The sequence below is a fragment of the Gopherus evgoodei genome, chromosome 7, assembly GCF_007399415.2.
Source record: "Gopherus evgoodei ecotype Sinaloan lineage chromosome 7, rGopEvg1_v1.p, whole genome shotgun sequence".
Taxonomy (NCBI): Eukaryota; Metazoa; Chordata; order Testudines; family Testudinidae; genus Gopherus; species Gopherus evgoodei.
This window is the reverse complement of record NC_044328.1, coordinates 13,965,375-13,986,382: the sequence shown is the minus strand read 5'-3', so window position 1 is coordinate 13,986,382 and position 21,008 is coordinate 13,965,375. Positions and strand designations below refer to the sequence as shown.

Here is a 21,008-nt window from a genome sequence, read left to right as displayed (position 1 = left end):
ACCATGGGAAGAATTTGGACCAGCTTGTTCAGATGGTGTCAGCTGTGTTGGTAGACTGATATTAGCAAGGCTTGAAGAGAAAAAAGCACAGACTTGCATTCATGGTACATAAGTACATGCAGCCATGTGACCTAGAAACATGAGGCACACTTGAGCTACAGAGGATGGGTGAGACCTGAGAGACTCATACATTTCACAAATAGTTCAAAACCGTTCCTGGGGAAGGAAGGCATTTGCTAATATGAAGTCGAGTAAAGCTCTGAGGAATTCAAGCCTCTGTGTGGAACTTAATGTTGATTTCTCTCTGTTAAGATAAGCTACAGACAGTCGAAGACATGGAGAATAAACTGGATTTAAGGGAGGACCTGAAGATGAGATGGACTTTGGAAAAGCCAATCATTCAGGTAAGGGAAGACATGTATCCTGTTCTCCTCAAGAATGCCACCACCACTGCCATGAATTTTGTGACCATGCGAGGAGCTGATGATAAGCCAAATGGAAGTACAGTGTGTTGACAACTGCCCATTACCACGAAGCTCAGAAACTTCCTGTGACTGGGTAGGACTGAGATGTGAAAGTGAGCATCAGGAAAATCAAGGGGAGAAAACCAATTGTTTTGACTCATGGAGGGAATGACAGATGCTGGAGAAACCATGCAGAATCTCACGTACTTGATAAATTTGAGATTGCAAAGGTCCAAAACGGGCCTTAGACTACCCTTTGATTTGGGAATTAGAAAAAATAAAATGGATGTACAAGACACTGGAGTCTCACTGACTCATATATTGGTTTTTGCAGTTTATCATGGGCTTATTTCTTCACTCTCCCATTCCCTGGTCCTTCTCACATGAACAGATGACTCCAATTTCTGATGATTCCTCAGTGTCCCCGTTTCCAGTTCTGATGCCACAGAGCCTTGCCTGTGTCCCTGTTCCCATTCCCCCCTTAGCAAAACATGATTCCAATTCCCCACCCTTACTTCCTGATTGACTGCAGACTACACAGTAAAACTGAGTTCTGCTTAGCTATCCCTTAACCAATCATTTTATTGAAATTTAACCAACCAACAATATAACATGATTATCTAACCAATTATATCTCACCACATTAATTGGTTTACACTCAACAAAATTAATTATACAGCAGATAGAGCCAGACAGCAATTATACAGACAAACAATAGGGAAGTGGGGACTACAGTGATAGAACAAAGAAATGAGGATTTTACACCCCAGCTATTGATAAGTGAGTTCTTGCCAGACAGGATACCATCAACCAAGTTTTCTTTAAATCTTCTAGGCTCTTCCCTTTCTCTGGAGGTGATAATTGGATCACTTTTTTAACAGCTCAAAACTGTCTTATTTCAATGTGACTGGTGAGGATGTGACTATTTGCTTCCCAGCTTTTAGCTGCCCCTGGTTTTTAGCCAAAGGCCCTAGCCTAAGAACAAAATATCACAGTGAGCGAAGGCCTATAAACAGGCAGACTGATTTTGATTCTTGTTTTGTACCTCTATAACTAGCTAAGTGATAAGAATACACCTAAATTTTTAAAGTGCAGGCCTTTGCAGACAGGCCTGACTATCTGTCCTAACACTCCACCCCTTTTTTTCTTTTAGGATCCTCTTGCGCAGGTATCTCTGGAAAAGCATAGGACATATGATGACACATTTCCTGATAGGGCCAGGCATCAAGGTGGAAGGTGTCAATGTTCCACACTTCCCATTATAGTGGGCCCGAGAAGGTTGGGTCCAGGTTGTCTAGTACAGTGAGGGGTGGGGGGAGAACTTATTACATTACTTGTAGGTTATCTCCATATGCAACGTAACACAAGTATATTTAACAATACACCAGACACTATAATAATCTATAGCAACACCGAGAGTCCTGACCACTGCAGTATGGTCCAACATCCGGAGCCACCACCAAAACACTGCCTCTCCTCCTTCGACAGGGTCAAGATCTTAATGTGTTCAGTTGTTGGCAGTTGCAACAAGCTGCAGCTGCAGATTTTGCGTGCTTAATTCTGATTACTTTTCACTTTCATCTCCTGCTCCAAAGCATACACAGAGATCTGAAAAAGAGAGCACAACCTATTGTGGCTTCTTTTGGAGCCCTAACAGGATTTTAATTAAGTACATGTTTTGTCTGCATTTCTTTCACTCTTTCTCCAATATACACTGCACACATCCTGGGAAAATGCACATTTCTTCCATAGTTTTACCTCCATAACATTGTATTAGCCATATCAATTTTAACGGTTTCCTTTGTGACAAAAAAAAGAATTCATAATTTTTCTCCATTCTCTTGGTTCTGGCTGCCCCTTACTACAGCCATAACTTTGGTTTTTTAACTTTATAAAGTAGTTAGGTACCCTTACAGATTAAATGTTAAATATCAAACCCAAATAACACTAGTTACCTGCGTCTGGCAAAAAGTGTTTGTTAGTTCTGCCACTTTGAATGATTCAAATGGATTTTCAGTGCATTATTAAAAAAAACAAAAAACAAAGCAGAACCAAACCAATTCACTTTAAATCTACAAAACAAGAGTTTTACAAACCAGGAGTGTCAGTTTAGGTCCTTAAAACCTTACATAATCACATACACACAAAATTCTCTTTTGCGTAACTTCCCTTGCACTGCAATTTTTTTTAAAAAAAAAAACACAACTGTACCCCGATTACAGTCCCATCTTGTACAACCAGAGGCAGCCGGGGCAGCCAAGTTAAGTTCCAAATTAGAAACCCCTTACATGCCTTTAGTGATTTTGATTACACTACCCAGTAGTCAAATAATTTTGATCAGATTATCTCTGCCTGCTGCTGCAGCAGTCCCTTATAGACCATTTCTGTGGGTAAAGGGCTCATTTCCCCTCAGAACAGCTGTAAAGGCTTCTGGAGACAAAAACATAGTAGTGGTAGTAGCCACTTTACCTGACCCCCTTGTATAATTGAATTACCACGCTTCCATCCAATGAACTCCCAAATGTTTACTTTCCTCCAAACTCTGTATTATTAATTTCTGCAAAAGTTATTTGTAACTTTTTACTTACTCCTTTAAATCACTTATTCCTACATTTAGTTCTTGAAGGTAGTGCAATTTTCCTGTAACTACTCAGTCACCAAGTACAATTATTGCCACACAGCTGCCTTAACTTGTGCCGTCTTTACCTTGAGACTGTTCAAAAAGACAGTAAAACATTTGTCTCCACGGTTTCACATAGATCTTTTACTCCAAAAAATTCCAGTGGAATACAGCAGAACCTCCTTCATAATTTGTCATACCAAAAACAACAAAAAAAAGGCATTTCACATAAGTATCCAAAGTACCTTCCATTAAAACTTCAGAAAAATGAAAGTGTGGAGAGGCGGGGAGGGGGAAGAGGCGGAAAGAAACCAATTAACCTTGTGAGGTCAGTTTAAAGTACAGGCTACCAGCAGCAAATTAAGAAAACTGAGAGAAAGGAGGAGGAAAAGAAGAAAAGGATATAGTTAGCTCTGAGCCAAGAGTAGGCTCCCTGGGTTGAAACAGTTGGGAACCCTTCATCCTGGCCTGGGAGAAGAGTGGGGGTCGTTACCCGTTCCTGCAAACCGTGCCATTTTTCACTTTGAAACTACTTTTTTTTTTTTGCCTCCAGTCCCCCAGGACCAAGCCCCAGCTCCTGTCTCTAAAGGTGGCCTGTTAATTCTGCTTTTGACGCTAACCCCTGTTGTGCAAATCATCAAACCACTCCTAACTAATTTACAACCTTTCAGCAGCCCTTGCTGAAGCAGCACCAAACTTGAAAGATTACTGGCAGCTTCCCATAATGATGCCCTTACTTCAAACCTCTCACAAGTGGACTGAAGTGCCTCCTTTCCCTGGAAGACATCCAGTTTCCATGGGCACGGACCTTCTTCCACTACCCATCTACCAAGAAGGGTGGGCTCCTCAGCCACTTCCCATCCCTCTGGGCCCCCTAACACTACCTCCATTTCTTTTTAATCTCATCCCAGGTTGACCCCTGCACCTAGTATGGGTCCTGGTTCTTCCTTATCCATTTATCCAAAAATTTCATTATACCAGCCAATTCCAATCAGATTATCTCAATTTATCATGGAAATGAACATGTTGGTTGTAGAATTGGAAGATTAATCCCCTACCTTTGAGAAAAACAAATACTGATCAGATGATAAGGTGTTTGCCCCAGCTCTCTCAGCACAAAAGAAAGATAGATGTACATTAAGTCCCAAGAACAGAGCGGAAAAAAAGAGGAAGAGAATGCCTCTCTTCTACGCAAAGGCATTTTTTTCCTTAAGAAACCATCATAGTCCACATACCAGGGTCTCCTCCACCACATTTATGACCACTGAGAAAAGTTACTACTGACCTAGAGCTATAGTAACTTCTACTGACTGCCTAATGCCTGGTTGTTGAGAAGAACTGAAGGGCTCAAGAATTGAAAATAATGGTAGACAGGAGGCAGTGAGCTATCTTTCTCCTCAGTGGCTCTGTAATATTCCTTCAGAGAATAAATCTGTTTATTTCTTTGGTCCAAACCCTCACTTTTAAATGGAGCCACTATCTGTGACCTTCCTGGGCACGCATGGCTCAGCAGGCCATGTATATTTTGTGCTGACAAAGCTCTTAATCTTTGAAGAGTTTATATATTTTTTTTAATGTACGAGCAGGTTTCTGCACACTGTTATCTGCAGAAAAAAGTTTATTTCTCCCCTTTGCATGGTGTAGAAGAAAGGCAATTGATTTATTTCCCCATATTGACAGAAGCCTAGAATTAGTAAAAGCTCTCTTTGAGGAATATTTCCTACTAAATTCTAAATGTTATAACTACAATTTTCTTAATTAACCTGATAAGGGAAATGGAAATTACAGAAGAAAATCTCAATATCTGGTTACAAAACATCAGAGACGGATAGGGTATTTGCAAATATAAGCTATCTACATATCTCTATTGTGTAATACAACTACTCCTGGACAGTGCCTTGGTCTGTTTGGAGGAAAAAAGCTATACAATTGGCACATCAGTTACTGGAGTTTTTATCTTAGCCATTCAAATTATACAGAGATTAAAACTGTGCATCATTGAAGACTAATTATCTCTTAATTAGGTGTTTTGGTCCTTTTCTAAACCATCAGCTAAACTGTTTATAGTGCTTCTGCTCACTGAGAAATAACAGTTGTCTCAACTATTTCAAAATTTACAGATATTTTTGATAGCCGTACTAAACTTGGTGGCAAGGGAAGGGGCGACTGGAAGAAAGAAGCATGCGAGCAGCAGTAATGAATACACTTACTGGAGCAGTTTTGCAGTTGACATCACATTGTTAGTATCCATGCACTAATTCATTTTAACACACATTTCAAAAGCACCATCATTATATATCAAAGAAATAAAGGTGTTATCTAATCATCAGACAATAGCCGAATAATGCCATCACATTCTAGCAATGTTTCTGGATAGTCTCATGTTTCATCTGCTATTGATGTGAAAATTATTTCTGAAAATTTTATATTGGATATCTTCATATCATGAATATGTTATATGACCAGCACACAACGTTATCATCTGCTGCTGTCATAACTGGCATTGTGACTAAAATGAAATACATTATTATTATTATGAAGAGTACATTTGCCCAATTTTAGGTTTCAGGCTATATTTAAATGTATCAGAAAGAAAAAGATAATCAGCATCATAATTATGATAACACTCAACATTTATATAGTTGTTTCCATCTCCAATAACTAATCATATTCATCAACTCTATTAAACAAAACTAAAAAATATTTATTTTAATAACACATCTATAAAATATACATTTTCAATAATGATACATAATAATGAAATGTAGTAGAAAATTGACTGTTGTGCAATTTAAGGCCCTAGTCCTGCAAGGAATTCCATACAGGCAAATCCTTACCCAGGTGTTGGAGTCCCATTGATTTCAGTGCACGTATCACATTGTGTCTATCCCCCAGGGTTCTTTTTCTTCTAACAATGATTAATGGAAAGATTTGCCAGAACATAGTTCACTTATGAATTTTAAAAAATTAAAAACTAATCTATCTTTACAATATGTTTCCATATAGATTTTTACTAGATATAAACACGATATGTCCGTAAAATATACATCTGGATTTTTGCTTTTTGTTTGTTTGTTTGTTTAAAACAAGCCAAATGTTTTTAGTATGCCACTTGCAAGAAGTGAATTAGCTGATAATTTACTGGAATCTTGTGTGCACAACATAAATGAACAACTTTGTAATTTATTATTGTAACCCTTATGCTTCCTTAACCCCACTTCCTTCCCCCACCTTGTTTTTATTCTCATTCATGATACACCTAAAATTAAATTTTAAGTTCCCTGTGGCACAAATGATGACCTATTTGTTCTTTAAAGGGGCCACAACACTTTTGGACATCATAACAATAAAATAAATGGCAATAATCACACACATTTAAGTGGCTTTAAAATTGTGACCTCAAACAAGAGTTTTCCATGGATACTGAAAGTCATATTTAAAGGTTGAAAATTCACTCTTACTCCATGTCACTGAGCCCTTTTTTGACAACAGATTTAGTCCTACAAATGGCAGGATCCTGTTATGTGTTGGTTGCCTCAAAACCCATTGACTTCAATGAGATTTGAGAGTATTCAGCACCTCAAAGGAAGTGTTCGTCTCTTTGCAGAACTGGGTGCTAAGTGTCTATCAGCCTGATTATGAAATTTCATAAATTTTGTTTGCATCCCACTTCTAATGTTATTAGAAGATTGATACTTCCTTACAGTTAATATAAAAATCTAAGTCATTTTAGGAAGCTAATGTGTCTTACAATTATATTATCAATACCCACTTGGTATTTCAAAAATTATAATGACTTCACACACCACCATATGCATTTATTAGGCAGCCTCTCTAAAAACCAATAAAGTACTTAGAAATTGAACCTTTTGCTGTAAATCACAGTTATCAAATTGATGTATGCAACCACTGCTGGGAAAAGGTTCTCTACAGGCACTGGTATATTTATATATACACACACATTTCCAAGTGAAAATTCTATCCAATGACCTTTGCAAAATTCTAAAAAGATTTACAATACAAAGGCTTATGTTTTCATTTCAATTAAGTAATTGAATTTGTGGTGCATCATTAACAAAGATTGTTTTAATTCCCCATGACAGTTACTGATAACTTCTATTCCTCAGCGCTTTTACATCAGTATTTGTCAGTCAAGAATGTTAAATATTCCAAATTAACTCCAAAACAAAGAATGCTAAAATAATTAAATATGCTACACTGAGTAAATTTTTTTTATGAGGACAAATGTGCTTCTTGACTTTTATTAAGCTGCTTCTTCAGTTGCAGGGTTCATTCTATTCACATGGGAAATAAAACCTTCTGAGCTCTGAAACAGGAACCAGTGTCATCAAAAGAGTGCTGATTTTCTCTTTCTTTTTTAAATATAACACCACAGAAATCTGTGATGTGAAGTAGTCCTGAGTGCTTAAAGTGCTCTACAACATGCTTAGTTCCCTCTTTTACATACAAATAAAATACAAAAGAAATCTATAACTAGATTCATTCCTTTTTGCTGTTTTTGAAACTAATAGAGGATGCCAAGATTTTTTTTCAACTTAGAAGCATTAATACAGAAAAAGAACCAAATAACACACCAGTAAAACTTTCAACAAGTTTCCTTTGAATGATTAAATTAATTCTTTACAATAGACTGGAGCATTCTAACTTCATTTTAATGGCATGTCTCTATGAATTACTGTTGTGGAAACATAACTGAGAGGGCTGTTTTTCTGACAAAATAATTAATAACTAAGTATTATTTCAAAATTACATACAGTTCCTTTAGGAAGAATTTGCACACAGAAAAGAGAGATCTAACAATCACGACCTCAGATCACACCTTCATTATAAAGTGTAATTATAATGTGCCCCGCCACATACAGACCATACACTTGGTACCCTTTCATTTACTTTAGGGTGTGTGATTGATAGCTGGTAGGAAGGTCTGTTGTTCAGTGACACCTTTATTCTGGCTTTTTCCTGAGTACTTGTATCTGAATGGACTATTTCTGGACTCAGTCTGAGACCCTTCCAGCTAAACACTGGCCACTGGATAATTGGTGTTTTTATCCTCAAATGATGATCAGACTTAGTATGGGGTCACAGGATGGAGACCATGCAACTTGCCCCATGTTGGCATTATGATATATATGGCAACACATAATCCTTTGGAATTGGGGCTACCACTACAACACTGGCATTCATTATGGGTCCCTGATGGAGGGAACTCTAGCTCTTGAGACACAGGTCCAGCTAGTGTCCCTAACTGCTTCCACAATTTGAAGAAGTGCAGGTAATTCTGACAGAGTAGATAGATCCCTGAAAGCAACTAATCAGGAGGCAGCAAAGTTACTGCCTGCCCTTAAGAATAAAGAAGGAATGGACACTGAATGGACTCATTGAATGGACAACTGGGCCAGTGTTTTATGAACATTTGTTCTGGGTTACATATGTTCTTGTTACATTGCAGGCAGTGAATGATCAAGCCATCTGTTGACATCTCCTGTGGTGGAAAACCCTTGCAGACAACTTTGGTTGCCAAGGTCCTCCTTCCCAAAAAACATATGAAGATTGTGGAACGGATGTGCTAAAGGTAATTGGGGGTAATAATGTAGGGAACGGAGGAAAGCCTTACTGTCTTGCAAAGGTCTACAGCCTCCCACAAGGAGATAGATAGCTTCAGATTTCATCTCCTTGGGATTGTAGACACATGATGGGTGCCCTCAGGCTTTATGATTATTTGTTAATTGACTAATGGCTACAATTTAGCAATGGAGTCAAAGTTACTGCATTTCAATAAAAGTTGCAACCTTCAAATTCCATTACCAGAGAGAGGATTTTGTGTTCTTTCCACATCATCCAGACTGACATCAGAAAGTAAGTTGCTTAAGATGTTACAAAAAAAATCACCTGATTCTCACAAACCATTTGCTGGATGGCACCTCTGATAGTTCTGATTCCTCTAGTGCATGACCTAAAAATTTCATGTTTTTACATTACATGCTCAGTCATGCAGAAAGACTTAAGACCAATACATGATGAACTTTATTATAGATCTTTCTTTTATGTTTTAAGTAATCTGCCGGAAAAGTTGTACAAATAACTTATTGTGGTTTTCATTGTCACTTTAGATCTTTATTTAAATCTTTATCCTGGAAAAAAATTGACTTGTGGTACATGCACAGAACTCCCATGACAGTCAACAGGAATCCCACATGTATAACAGAGGACAAATGTTGGCCATAAATAGAAGTTAATGATAGATATTCCATGCTCAGACAATGGAATTTGATGATGATGATGACGACGATGATTGACAAAGACAAATAAATAAAAAAGATTGGCAAATGCAAACCATAAGAATCAAATTGTTTTTTAAACTCCAAACTAGACATTCTTGTGTCTTATGTCTTTTAGTCACACAGGTCAATGCTTTATATTATCAGAGAGTAGTCTGGGCTGTCAGAAGCTTCCAGAATACCTATTTTTCACCAGTGGTCTGTACTACAAGCCAGCAATAGCCAGGCACAATGGTCTCAATTCATGGAACTGGATGTGGCATTTGAAGGTGACACTGCATTACCTATAAAAACAGCAAGGGGATTCAACTTGATTAACCATGCCCCATTGGGCAATTAATAACTTCATTGATCCCAATTTATGTTCTGGAAGGTATGCCTCCTTTGGTTGCTCTGTGAGCACTGGGCAGGCACGAGTGCAAGAATTAATAACGAAGCATAATGAAGCCGGAGTTTCACCTTTGACCATTACCATCTAGGTGATTTTGACTAGATGGGGTTTATTTCAATGATTAATTTTGTTTGGCAAGGCCATGCTCATTTGCAGTATAATCCTATATGCTGCTTTTAGGAAGTTTATTTCTTGAATGCACATATTAGAGGAGGAAAGGCTGGATTCAATAACTCACTACTTAAAGACTTTGTTTGTGTGGGTTAAGGACATATGAAAGGGACACAAAGGTGATTTCAGACACTAACTGTGCTTGGTGCCTATCAACATCTTTCCAGCAAATACCCATCAAGTTAGCAGTCCTTCAGGCTGAGAAAAAAAAAAACCTCAGAAGATTTAAGATATCTCTGTGTTGAACTGGATTCGGAAGCCAGAACACCCACTGGAAAGGATCACAAAGTTTTTTTTTTTAATAATTGGAGATATACCTACCTCCTAGAACTGGAAGGGACCTTCAAAGGTCATCAAGTCCAGTTCTCTGTCTTCACTAGCAGGACCAAGTACTGATTTTTGCCCCAGATCCCTAAGTGGCCCCCTCAAGGACTGAATTCACAACCCTGGGTTTAGCAGACCAATGCTCAAACCACTGAGCTATCCCTCCCTCTAAAGCTTATGGCTTTAGTTTAGGATACTCTGAAATCAGAAAGTTGAGTCACTTGCAGTTCGTGGTAGGATCCCTGATTTTTGCATGTCAGGAAGCTGCTCCAGGTTGGGTACTTTTCTTTCAGCTGGGTTCAGTAACCAGGGTGGTGCTCAGTCAGCAATATTATATACAGTGACTTAGAAGATAAAGGATGTGATGACATGTTTTTTCAGAGGTTCACTGGAGCATCATTATGAAAATCAGTATAGGGTCTTTGGAGGGACTGGTGAACTCACAGTTCCTACAGATGTGTAAGTGACTTACAGCCTGTAGACTGATGGAGAGATTGGTTATTTCAGAGAAATGAAATTTTGATTTTCCATCTTTTTTTTTCTTTCAGATTCGATCTTAGGTGGCCAGCAGTCTGGTTGATATTGGAGGAACGTTTTGTTGGATCCACAAATGCACATTTCCATAAAAACTGCAGAAGTGCCGTCCAAAGCCTGGAAAGTCACTCTAATAAGGTATCAGAGCACCTATAGTTTCTAACAGCCTTTTTCAAAGCAGTGAGAGTTATTTATCTATGAGCATTTTTACTGATTTACTGAGACATGCAATGCTCACCTGTGATTTCTTTTGGATGCTTGGTAAGTTATCCTGCATTTACTTCTCTGAAAAATTGATGAAACGGTTACTTACCATACAGTAACTGCAATTCTTTGAGATTTGTATCAAGATATAGCCCAGTCTTGGAGCACAGGCACTCCATGCGCTCAAGTTTTGATTCCTTTGGCCAGCAGTGGTCACTGGGGCTATTCCTGTGTGCAAGGTGTCCTTGTGCCCCCTAACTGAAAGCACAGTGAGGACTAGATCTTGCTCCTCCCTAACTGCTGATATAAAACATCGCTTTGCTGCTGTCTGTTATGATCTCAATAGTTAGCTCTCCCAGTATTGGAAGGAATGCTGTGCAAACTAGCTGAATACCTCTCAATTCTAGAACATTTATGTATATGCTAGCCTCTTGAGGAGACCAGAGTCCTTATATCTGGAGATGGTCTAGGTGAGCTTCCTACCCTACAATGGAAACATATCTCACCAGCACCTTGGATCGCAATGGTGGAGGGAAGGATATCCGCTTGCATACCTTTAGAGGATCATTCCACTAGCTTAATTATGACAGTAATCTTGGGGGAAACTGCATGCTTGTTATGTCTGAACTGGGCAGATATCTGAAGATACAGAAGATGTAAGCCTCGGACTCTCAAGATCCTTTCCAACCCTACATTTCTATGATTCTATGATGTCTCTGGGGGAAGATAAACAGGTTTCAACCACTCTTGTATGCAGAAAAGGTGAAGTGTGGCATGCTGTGTTATTAATAAGCAGGAAGCTATGTGCCTTAGAAATTTGAGTCAGGATCTTACTGATGTTTGGGGATGAACTTGTAGCTGACTGACAAGATCTACAATGATGTTGTATATGTCTTGAGGTAGATAAGCCTTTTACAGTTGTGGAATCTACTACTGTTTTTATTAATTCTATCCTCTGGGTAGGTACTAACAATGACTTCTCTTCACTGACACTCAGTCCCCGGGACGCAAAAAGCAGAAATATCTGATGCATGGAGTCGGTCACATGTTGTGAAGATTTCCCTCAAATGAGCCAGTTGTTGAGAAAATAGATCAAGGTTTCCCATACCTGAAGTGACATGCCACCCCTGCCACGTATTTGGTGAAGGCCCTTGGTGCTATTCCCAAATGGCTGAGCTCTCTCTTGGGAAAGGAAATTCCTCACTTGGAGACTCAGGTATTTCCTATGAGTAGGATAGATGCTATATGAAAATAGGCATCTTGGATGTTGAGAACTGTGTACCAGTCCCGTGGATCGGGGAGAGCTCAATACAGGGTAATTGGGAGGGTCTAGGGGCCTATGATATCCCGGAGCTCAGACTAGATGATCTGGTGATCCTTTCTGGACCTAAACTCTATGACTCTTGTTAGGCTATATCACTTTAACAGGTGTTATGTGCACAGTACTAATACAACACAAATTATCTATCTATATATCCGGAAGTTGTTAGCTGAATGTATTATGCTTTTCCCACAATTCTGTTCATTCATATCAAGCATCCTACAACACTTAGAATCACAGAATATCAGGGTTGGAAGAGACCTCAGGAGGTCATCTAGTCCAACCCCTGCTCAAAGCAGGATCATCCCCAACTAAATCATTCCAGCCAGGGCTTTGTTAAGCCTGACCTTAGAAACCTCAAAGGAAGGAGATTCCACCATCTCCGTAGGTAACCCATTCCAGTGTTTCACCACCCTCCTAGTGAAAAGGTTTTCCTAATAGCCAACCTAAACCTCCCTCACTGCAACTTGAGACCATTACTCCTTGTTCTATCATCTGCTACCACTGAGAACAGTCTAGATCCATCCTCTTTGGAACCCCCTTTCTGGTAGTTGAAAGCGGCTATCAAATCCCCTCTCATTCTTCTCTTCTGCAGACTAAATAATCCCAGTTCCCTCAGTCGCTCCTCATAAGTCGTGTGCTCCAGACCCCTAATTATTTTTGTTGCCCTCCGCTTGACTCTTTCCAATTTTTCCACATCCTTCTTGTAGTGTGGGTTCCCAAAACTGGACACAGTACTCCAGATGAGGCCTCACCAATGCCAAATAAAGGGGAATGATCACATCCCTCAATCTGCTGGCAATGCTGCTACTTATACAGCCCAAAATGCCATGAGCCTTCTTGGCAACAATGGAACACTGTTGACTCATATCCAGCTTCTCGTCCACTGTCCACATCCTCTGTCACTAGGTTGCCTCCCCCATTCAGTCAGGGGCCCACGCTTATCTTAACCTTCTTCTTGTTGCTAACATACCTGAAGAAACCCTTCTTGTTACTCTTGATATCCCTTGCTAGCTGCAACACCAAGTGTGATCTGGCCTTCCTGATTTCACTCCTGCATGCATGAGCAATATTTTTATACTCCTCCCTGGTCATTTGTTCAAGGTTCCACTTCTTGTAAGCTTCTTTTCTGTGTTTAAGATCAGCAAGGATTTCATTGTTAAGCCAAGCTGGTCGCTTGCCATATTTACTATTCTTTCTACACATCAGGATGGTTTGTTCCTTCAACCTCAATAAAGATTTTTTAAAATAAAGTCAGCTCTCTTGGACTCTTTTCCCCCTCATGTTATTCTCCCGTGGCTCCTGTCCATCAGTTCCCTGAGGGAGTCAAAGTCTGCTTTTCTGAAGTCTGGCGTCCATATTCTGCTGCTCTCCTTTCTTCCTTGTGTCAGGATCCTGAACTTGACCATCTCATGGTCACTGCCTCCCAAGTTCCCATCAGCTTTTGCTTCCCCTACTAATTCTTCCCTGTTTGTGAGCAGCAGGTCAAGAAGAGCTCTGCTTCTAGTTGGTTCCTCCAGTAGTTGCACCAGGAAATTGTCCCCTACACTTTCCAGAAACTTCCTGGATTGTCTGTGCACTGCTGTATTGCTCTCCCAGCAGATATTGGGGTGACTGAAGTCCCCTATGAGAACCAGGGCCTGTGATCTAGCAACTTCTGTTAGTTGCCGGAAGAAAGCCTCATCTACTTCATCCCCCTGGTCTGGTGGTCTATAGCAGATTCACATCATGACATCACCCCTTGTTGCTCACACTTCCAAACTTAATCCAGAGACTCTCAGGTTTTTCTGCAGTTTCACATTTTGCAATGCTGAAGTCAGCTATGACATTAGAAAATAGGAAACTTGTCAAAGCAAAGACTCAAATACTTTGCACTGAGTGCAGTTAGGGAGTACTTTCATGGCACATCAACACTTGGAATGTAGTATTAAAAACGAGATATGGAAAAATATAGGGAGATAACAAGGACAAAGCTGGCACAAACAAGTGAATTAGACTTTAAGTGATGTGTAAAGAGTTTTGTCACTTGTAAAATCATACCAGAAATACTAGTAGCTGAAATGCATATCTTTGAAGCACTCTTTCCATAAAAGGTGAACACACTGAGAATTTACTTACCAGAAGGTGGGTATATAAGTCTCCTTTTTGTAGTGTACTGCTTTGTTTTTAGAGAATAAATTTGGCTATGTTTGGTTATTTGGTCTCTTGAACAAACTGCGAGTGTAGTCAATCAATTGGCTACACCGTGTAGTCAATACTCTAAAGCACATTCCAGTTCCAGAAGCAGAGCAGTCGTAATTGGAGTCCCACATAAATTTCAGTTTACAGTGTGGCTAGCCCTGCTAAGGTGCTCAGCACTGTACTGGGGCAACGGCTAGCAGGGAGGATCGTATCTTTGCCACAGATGAAAGTAGAGCTGATTTAGCCAGCCCCAGGACACTATGGTTACTTGTAACTGTAAAAGTTTTCACAAACAAGAATGGCTGTGCTGTGTGCAGGTAGATACAAGCCAGTGGTGGGTACTGAAGTTGCCAGTGTCGAGAGGCTTGGTATTGAGGGATCAGTACTGGATGACACCTGAAGCTTGACTGAGCTAGTTCAGAAGCACAGTGACCAGTGCCTGAGAAGATGTCAGACAGGCCCTTTTCAGGCCTTAAGCCCTCTATAAGAGGGGCAGGATGAGGGGATCTCTGCCTTTTCTTGCTAGACCTGGAGAGGGCGACCTAAGTCTCTGCCTCTTGGCAGAATAGTGTTCCTTCCTCCCAATAGGAATAGGTACCTTGCATTACCAACATTAAGCAGCACCACAACATCACAATGGGCAGATTTTAAACCCAGGAGACTTCGGCTCTGCCATAAGGGCTGGACATGTTACTGGGAAAGTCACAGTAGAGAAATTAAGAAATGATTGTTTTTTGTTTTTTATAATAAAGGGCATAAAAAACTAATAACTATGACTCACCAACCATAAACATCATAACTACTATTTATAGTACAAAGTATTAGTCGCACAGTGAGCAAGAGACACAGACTCTGATGCCAAGGGCACAAGTGCAGCATCAACAAACACTGCTGTCCAAAAATAAAAAATAAAAAAAGCTTGAGCACATGTGGCACATGCACTCCAAGAGTGGCAAATATATGGACAAGCACTCAGAGAAGAGAGAGTTTGAGGGGGACTTACTTACTCTGAGAGCATCCCAAACTATGGTGGTTTGCCCAGAATCTTGGTTGTTAATGCATGGGGAGAGGAGAATACTAACATTCTATCAGTCTGCAGTGGTACTTAAAAATAGGGTCTCATTCATTAGGCAAAACCCCACATTCATTTATAAGTCAAGTGGTGGCCATGCTTGATATGACCACATCAGCAATTCCAGAAGTTGGTAGTTTTCATTCTCTCTTACATCAGTATGCCCAAGTTTTAGAGTAGAACATGGATGAGACGATCAGGTATTGATTTTGTCTTTTGGTTTCTTCTTCCTCAAGATTGTGGAGTACTGCATCCCCTGTGACAATGTAGATCTTCAGGCAGAGTTCACGGCAAGCTGGCATGGTAATAGATGAACATTATAGGATTATGTCTTCTTAATAATGTTTGTCTTAGAAGGGTGATTCAGGTATCTTCAGCTCTTGCATTATGAGAGAAGACATGACTGGTTGACTCATACATAGGTTAAATTATTTAAGAGTGCCAACTATGAGGGATTTCTGGCAGAAGAGGCAGTCCCATCTTCACCCAATAAGTCTGGTGGATAGGAGAGAATGCCTGACTAATTTTAGGCTCACTCAGTGTCAGAGAATATACAAGCTAAATGGTAATGTTTCTGTGTCAGGTTCCTTTATGGTTTGAAGGTAACTGTTTTAGCCCATCGTCCTGAATCTAGGCTCAGTCCAGGTAATCAGGTCTACTCATCAGATGATTATTATGGATAGGTGAAACAGCTTTTGCACTGGATAGCCCTAACTTGTATACCCAATTATCTCGACTTGGAAATGGTTATGGGATGCTTGTAGTGATGGGTGGCATGTACTTGGCTGATCTGTGGCAGTACTGCTAGCAAGAAATTTGGGCCTGTTGTGATGGATTCAGTAAAAAACAAGGGACTTGGAAAGCCATATGTGATTTTAACAATTTATTCTAAAAATAATTGTTTAATGAAATTGAGGCTGTAAGCCTTTCATCCAGATACCTTCTGAAATGGTCCTCTGTGGGATGGACAGAGGCTCAGTAATCCCAAATGTAGCTATACTAATGAAAGCTGGAAAGATCCCTGAAATTTCTAGCAAAAAACCACAAAACAGTATAACAACTACGGAAGAATCCCACACGTTAGAGATACTGAGTTCCATCAGTTCCCACTGATATCACTAGAAATTCAGGGTATTAAACACCTCACTGGCTTAAGTCTCAAAAGAGAAAATGAATTCTAAATGGATACACCTTTACCAAATGTTATGTCTCTCTCACCAACAGAAGTTTATTCACTAAAAGATACTACCTCACCCACCTTGTCTCATTAACATCCTGAGACCAGCACAGCTACAACATGCTGTATACAAGCTGTCACACCGTAGTACCGCACAGACATTAAACCTTTAACCAATTAAAATTCAATTAGTAAGAAAGCTAATGGTTTACAAAAACCTAATCAGAATATATAGAGTGTTTTTGTTATGCACTAATTTCTACCTTGAGGGTACAATTGAGGATTAAAAATCTCATTCATTTTGAACAAACATTTGTAAACAAAGTAGCCCTCAATACAAATGTCATAATTAATGGAACATAAATAAACAGGAGTAAGTAATTAGTCATTTGGAGGTACTCCAGTTTGCAGAAAGACTAAATATATACAACAAATCATACTCTAAGAGAATATATTATCTACATAAGAATAATTTCTGCAGTCTCAGTAGCAGCGGAAATATTCATTTAAGTAACAAAACCAAACCTCTCACCATCACCAGGAGATGTAAATAGCTTAATATTTACAACTAACCTGTATTTTGATTGGCCACGAAAAATTGCTGACATACACATAGAACGTGATGTTTGGGTTACTCCGAAAGTTGAATTTTTCACAAGAAAAGCTATCTGTAAATTCCTTGATATTAGTCTTGGAAACAACAGGAATCTCTTCTCCAGATATCGTTCCTGCTAAAAATATAAATAAATATTAAATCATAAAGGGGCCAAAGTAAGTTTGCTCAGGCAACTGCAAATTAACTTTACTTCAGAGTACTTGACATTGCAAGCTTAACATTCTTTTATGATTTTTTTATTATATATTATACATTAAACATACAAGTATATGATACACATATATATACACACACAGAAAATGCACACACACTACCATGCCAATTTCAAAAGATTATGAATGATTCATAAAATTGATGGAAGATATACATTGATATGAGTTTTATAGCAAGCTTATCCCGGTTAACTACACAGATAATACGGTTTCCCCTAGTAATTTACATCCTATTTCAATAAAAATTCATAGGTTACTAAAGTGTAGAAAGTGAATTTGTCTACATTTTAAAATATTGCTATAGTGTTTTAACTGCTCTTAGAAACTTGAATAATAAACCAGATAACCATATATCATTTATTGTAAACCATAAGGCTTCTCACCAATTCTGTTTGATCAGGGCATTGCTGACTTAGTAAAGTAAAAAAGATGATCATGGAAAAAAATAGAATTTTCTAGCAAAGATATGTTAAAACAAAGCTTTCAAGACCTCCCATAAAATACTGTTAGATGCAACTAAGTGCAAAAATTCTCGAGAATATGTAAGTTCTTAAACCATCTTTAAAGGCCTAGTTTTATTCTTTTTTTAAAAAATGTACATTTTAACTTGTAAGCATTGTGCTTCTTCTTGAATATATTTTCAGAAAGTCAACAGAACCAGTTCATGGAAACTTCTTAAATAAAGCTTTTCCTCCTCTTTATTAAAGCAAAAGGCATAATGGGGTTCAAAGTTTGGAAAAAAAAAACAGATAAGCAGCTCCTTTTATCAGCATTCACAGATGAATTTTATTGTTTGATATCAATATTATGGTTAATAATTAAATTTTTAGCTTGAACACTGAAACAAAGAAATTAAAATCTCAGTCTCCCCAGCAGTTTAGGAAATAATTTATCTTAATTAAAATCACAGCATTTCATAACACTGCCATTTAAAAAAATTAAATCGAGTACAAGCTTTTGCTACCAAAGTAATTTTAATTGAATAGAAGAGAAAGTTAACACGCTAATGAAGCTTTGTTCAGATTACAAATTATTATCTGAATTTTAAGTAACATTATTAATACTAGCATAATGATAATAGTAAAATAATACATTTTATAAAATTTTATTACTGAAATTAGCAACAAAGAGGACAATTATATTAAAATAGCTTAAACGAACAGTTCTTGAGACATAAAGGGCAAAGACATCATGCCAAAATGCTTCCTTACCTGTAGAACCAATAGACCATGTAATATTGAGATTAAAGTTGTTTGAAGCATTAATTGATATATCCAAATTTTTGTTTGACTAGATATAAAGAAAAGATAACATTAAAATTAACAAAATATAACAGAAACATACTGCCTAATGCACTGAATGTACCTCTATTGTACATAATTAAACTTTTTGATCCACCACCCCCTTTTCACATATCTACTGTAGACTGCAAACATTGGGCCCAGTGAAGTCAAGTGCAAAACTCCCATTGGCAGGACATGACCCTGAGATATAACTTTCACCAATGATCGTGTTTTATATTACAATCTAAATCAAGAAACACTATTTTTTGAAAACTAAAAAACCCAGCCTATATATGAATAAAAATATTCATAAAAATTACTTATCTTGCTAATAAAAATTTGTTCAGTGAAGGATATTCTAACATATTTCATCCAGTCTATATACCTCTACCTCGATATAACGCTGTCCTCAGGAGGCAAAAAATCTTACTGTGTTATAGGTGAAACTGTGTTATATCGAACTTGCTTTGATCCACTGGAGTGCGCAGCCCCACCCCCCTGGAGGACTGCTTTACCACGTTATATCTGAATTCGTGTTATATCAGGTCCTGTTACATTGGGGTAGAGGTGTACTTAAATGATCCCAGTTAGTGGGTTTCCACCACTGTCATAGAATCATAGAATATCAGGGTTGGAAGGGACCTCAGGAGGTCATCTAGTCCAACCCCTGCTCAAAGCAGGATCATCCCCAACTAAATCATCCCAGCCAGGGCTTTGTCAAGCCTGACCTTAAAAACCTCAAAGGAAGGAGATTCCACCATCTCCGTAGGTAACCCATTCCAGTGTTTCACCATCCTCTTAGAGAAAAGGTTTTCCTAATATCCAACCTAAACCTCCCCCATTGCAACTTGAGACCATTACTCCTTGTTCTGTCATCTGCTACCACTGAGAACAGTCTAGATCCATCCTCTTTGGAACCCCCTTTCAGGTAGTTGAAAGCAGCTATCAAATCCCCCCTCATTCTTCTCTTCTGCAGACTGAATAATCCCAGTTCCCTTAGTCTCTTCTCATAAATCATGTGCTCCAGACCCCTAATTATTTTGTTATTGACACCCCAGCTTGACTTTTTCCAATTTTTCCACATCCTTCTTGTAGTGTGGTTTCCCAAAACTGGACACAGTACTCCAGATGAGGCCTCACCAATGTCGAATAGAAGGGAATGATCACGTCCCTCAATCTGCTGGCAATGCCCCTACTTATACAGCCCAAAATGCTGTAAGCTTTCTTGGTAACAAGAACACACTGTTGACTCATATCCAGTTTCTCATCCACTGTAACCCTTACATCCTCTTCTGCAGAACTGCTGCCTAGCCATTCAGTCCCTAGTCTGTAGCAGTTCATAGGATTCTTCTGTCCTAAATGCAGGACTCTGTACTTGTCCTTGTTGAACCTCATCAGATTTCTTTTGGACCAATCTTCTAATTTGTCTAGATCCCTCTGTATCCTATCCAATTTAGTGTCATCTGCAAACCTGCTGAGGGTGCAGTCCACGCCATCCTCCAGATCATTAATGTCTTTGGTAGACTATATATATTGTAGTAACCTTTGCTTTTAGAAAATATTTTCTGACTCACACGCACAACTAACTTTGAGATAACATTGCTCAGAATTTCCTGGGAACATAATCACTACAAATCAAGGAAATCACCCTTTAAAGTAAACTAACATGAACAAACATTCACAGAATATCAGGTCCACCATAAACTTCATTTCATTTCCAATATACAACCATCCAAAATGTACATATCCAGTTCTTTTAAATCAGACTCAAACATACAAACTTCACTGTGATTACAGGCTCACAGCCTGGCGGGGCCTCAAGCCTCTAGCCAAGACTGATACCCATAGGGCATTAGGGGCATTCACTTTTAAATTTTATTTTGACTCAGAAAATTTCTGAACAGTCCCTGCTGCCTTTTGCAAAGTTTTATTTATTTATTTTTTTAGGGTTGTTTTTGTGCCAGTTTCCCATATCATAAAATGAGACTGAAAATCCTGAGAAGTAGGAAAATAGTAGTAAAATACGTATGTCCTCAGTATTACACAGAAGCTATGTCTACACTGCCCAGTAGTTTTGGCTACAGGGGTGTGAATAGCAGTGCACACCAAAGAGCTGTGCTGTAACTCTGCCGTGTGGAC

General features: G+C 38.8%; 1 protein-coding gene across 4 annotated transcripts in view; it reads right to left on the bottom strand.

Moving 5' to 3' along the window:
• The window catches only part of ATRNL1 (attractin like 1), a 1,022,247-nt gene that overhangs the window by 517,287 nt on the left and 483,952 nt on the right, over positions 1 to 21,008 (bottom strand). For 3 of the 4 annotated variants that reach the window (XR_004001240.1, XM_030569367.1, XM_030569368.1), the window contains exons 23-24: positions 18,798 to 18,876; positions 17,332 to 17,489 (exon numbers count right to left, since the gene is read on the bottom strand). Coding sequence is in view for 3 of the 4 variants with exons in the window: in XM_030569367.1 (XP_030425227.1) it covers positions 17,332 to 17,489; positions 18,798 to 18,876 (237 nt within the window). In the remaining variant the exon portion in view is untranslated. Of the gene's footprint in view, positions 1 to 1,249; positions 2,073 to 17,331; positions 17,490 to 18,797; positions 18,877 to 21,008 lie in introns of those variants that run through there. The other variant, XM_030569369.1, reaches the window with a different exon arrangement.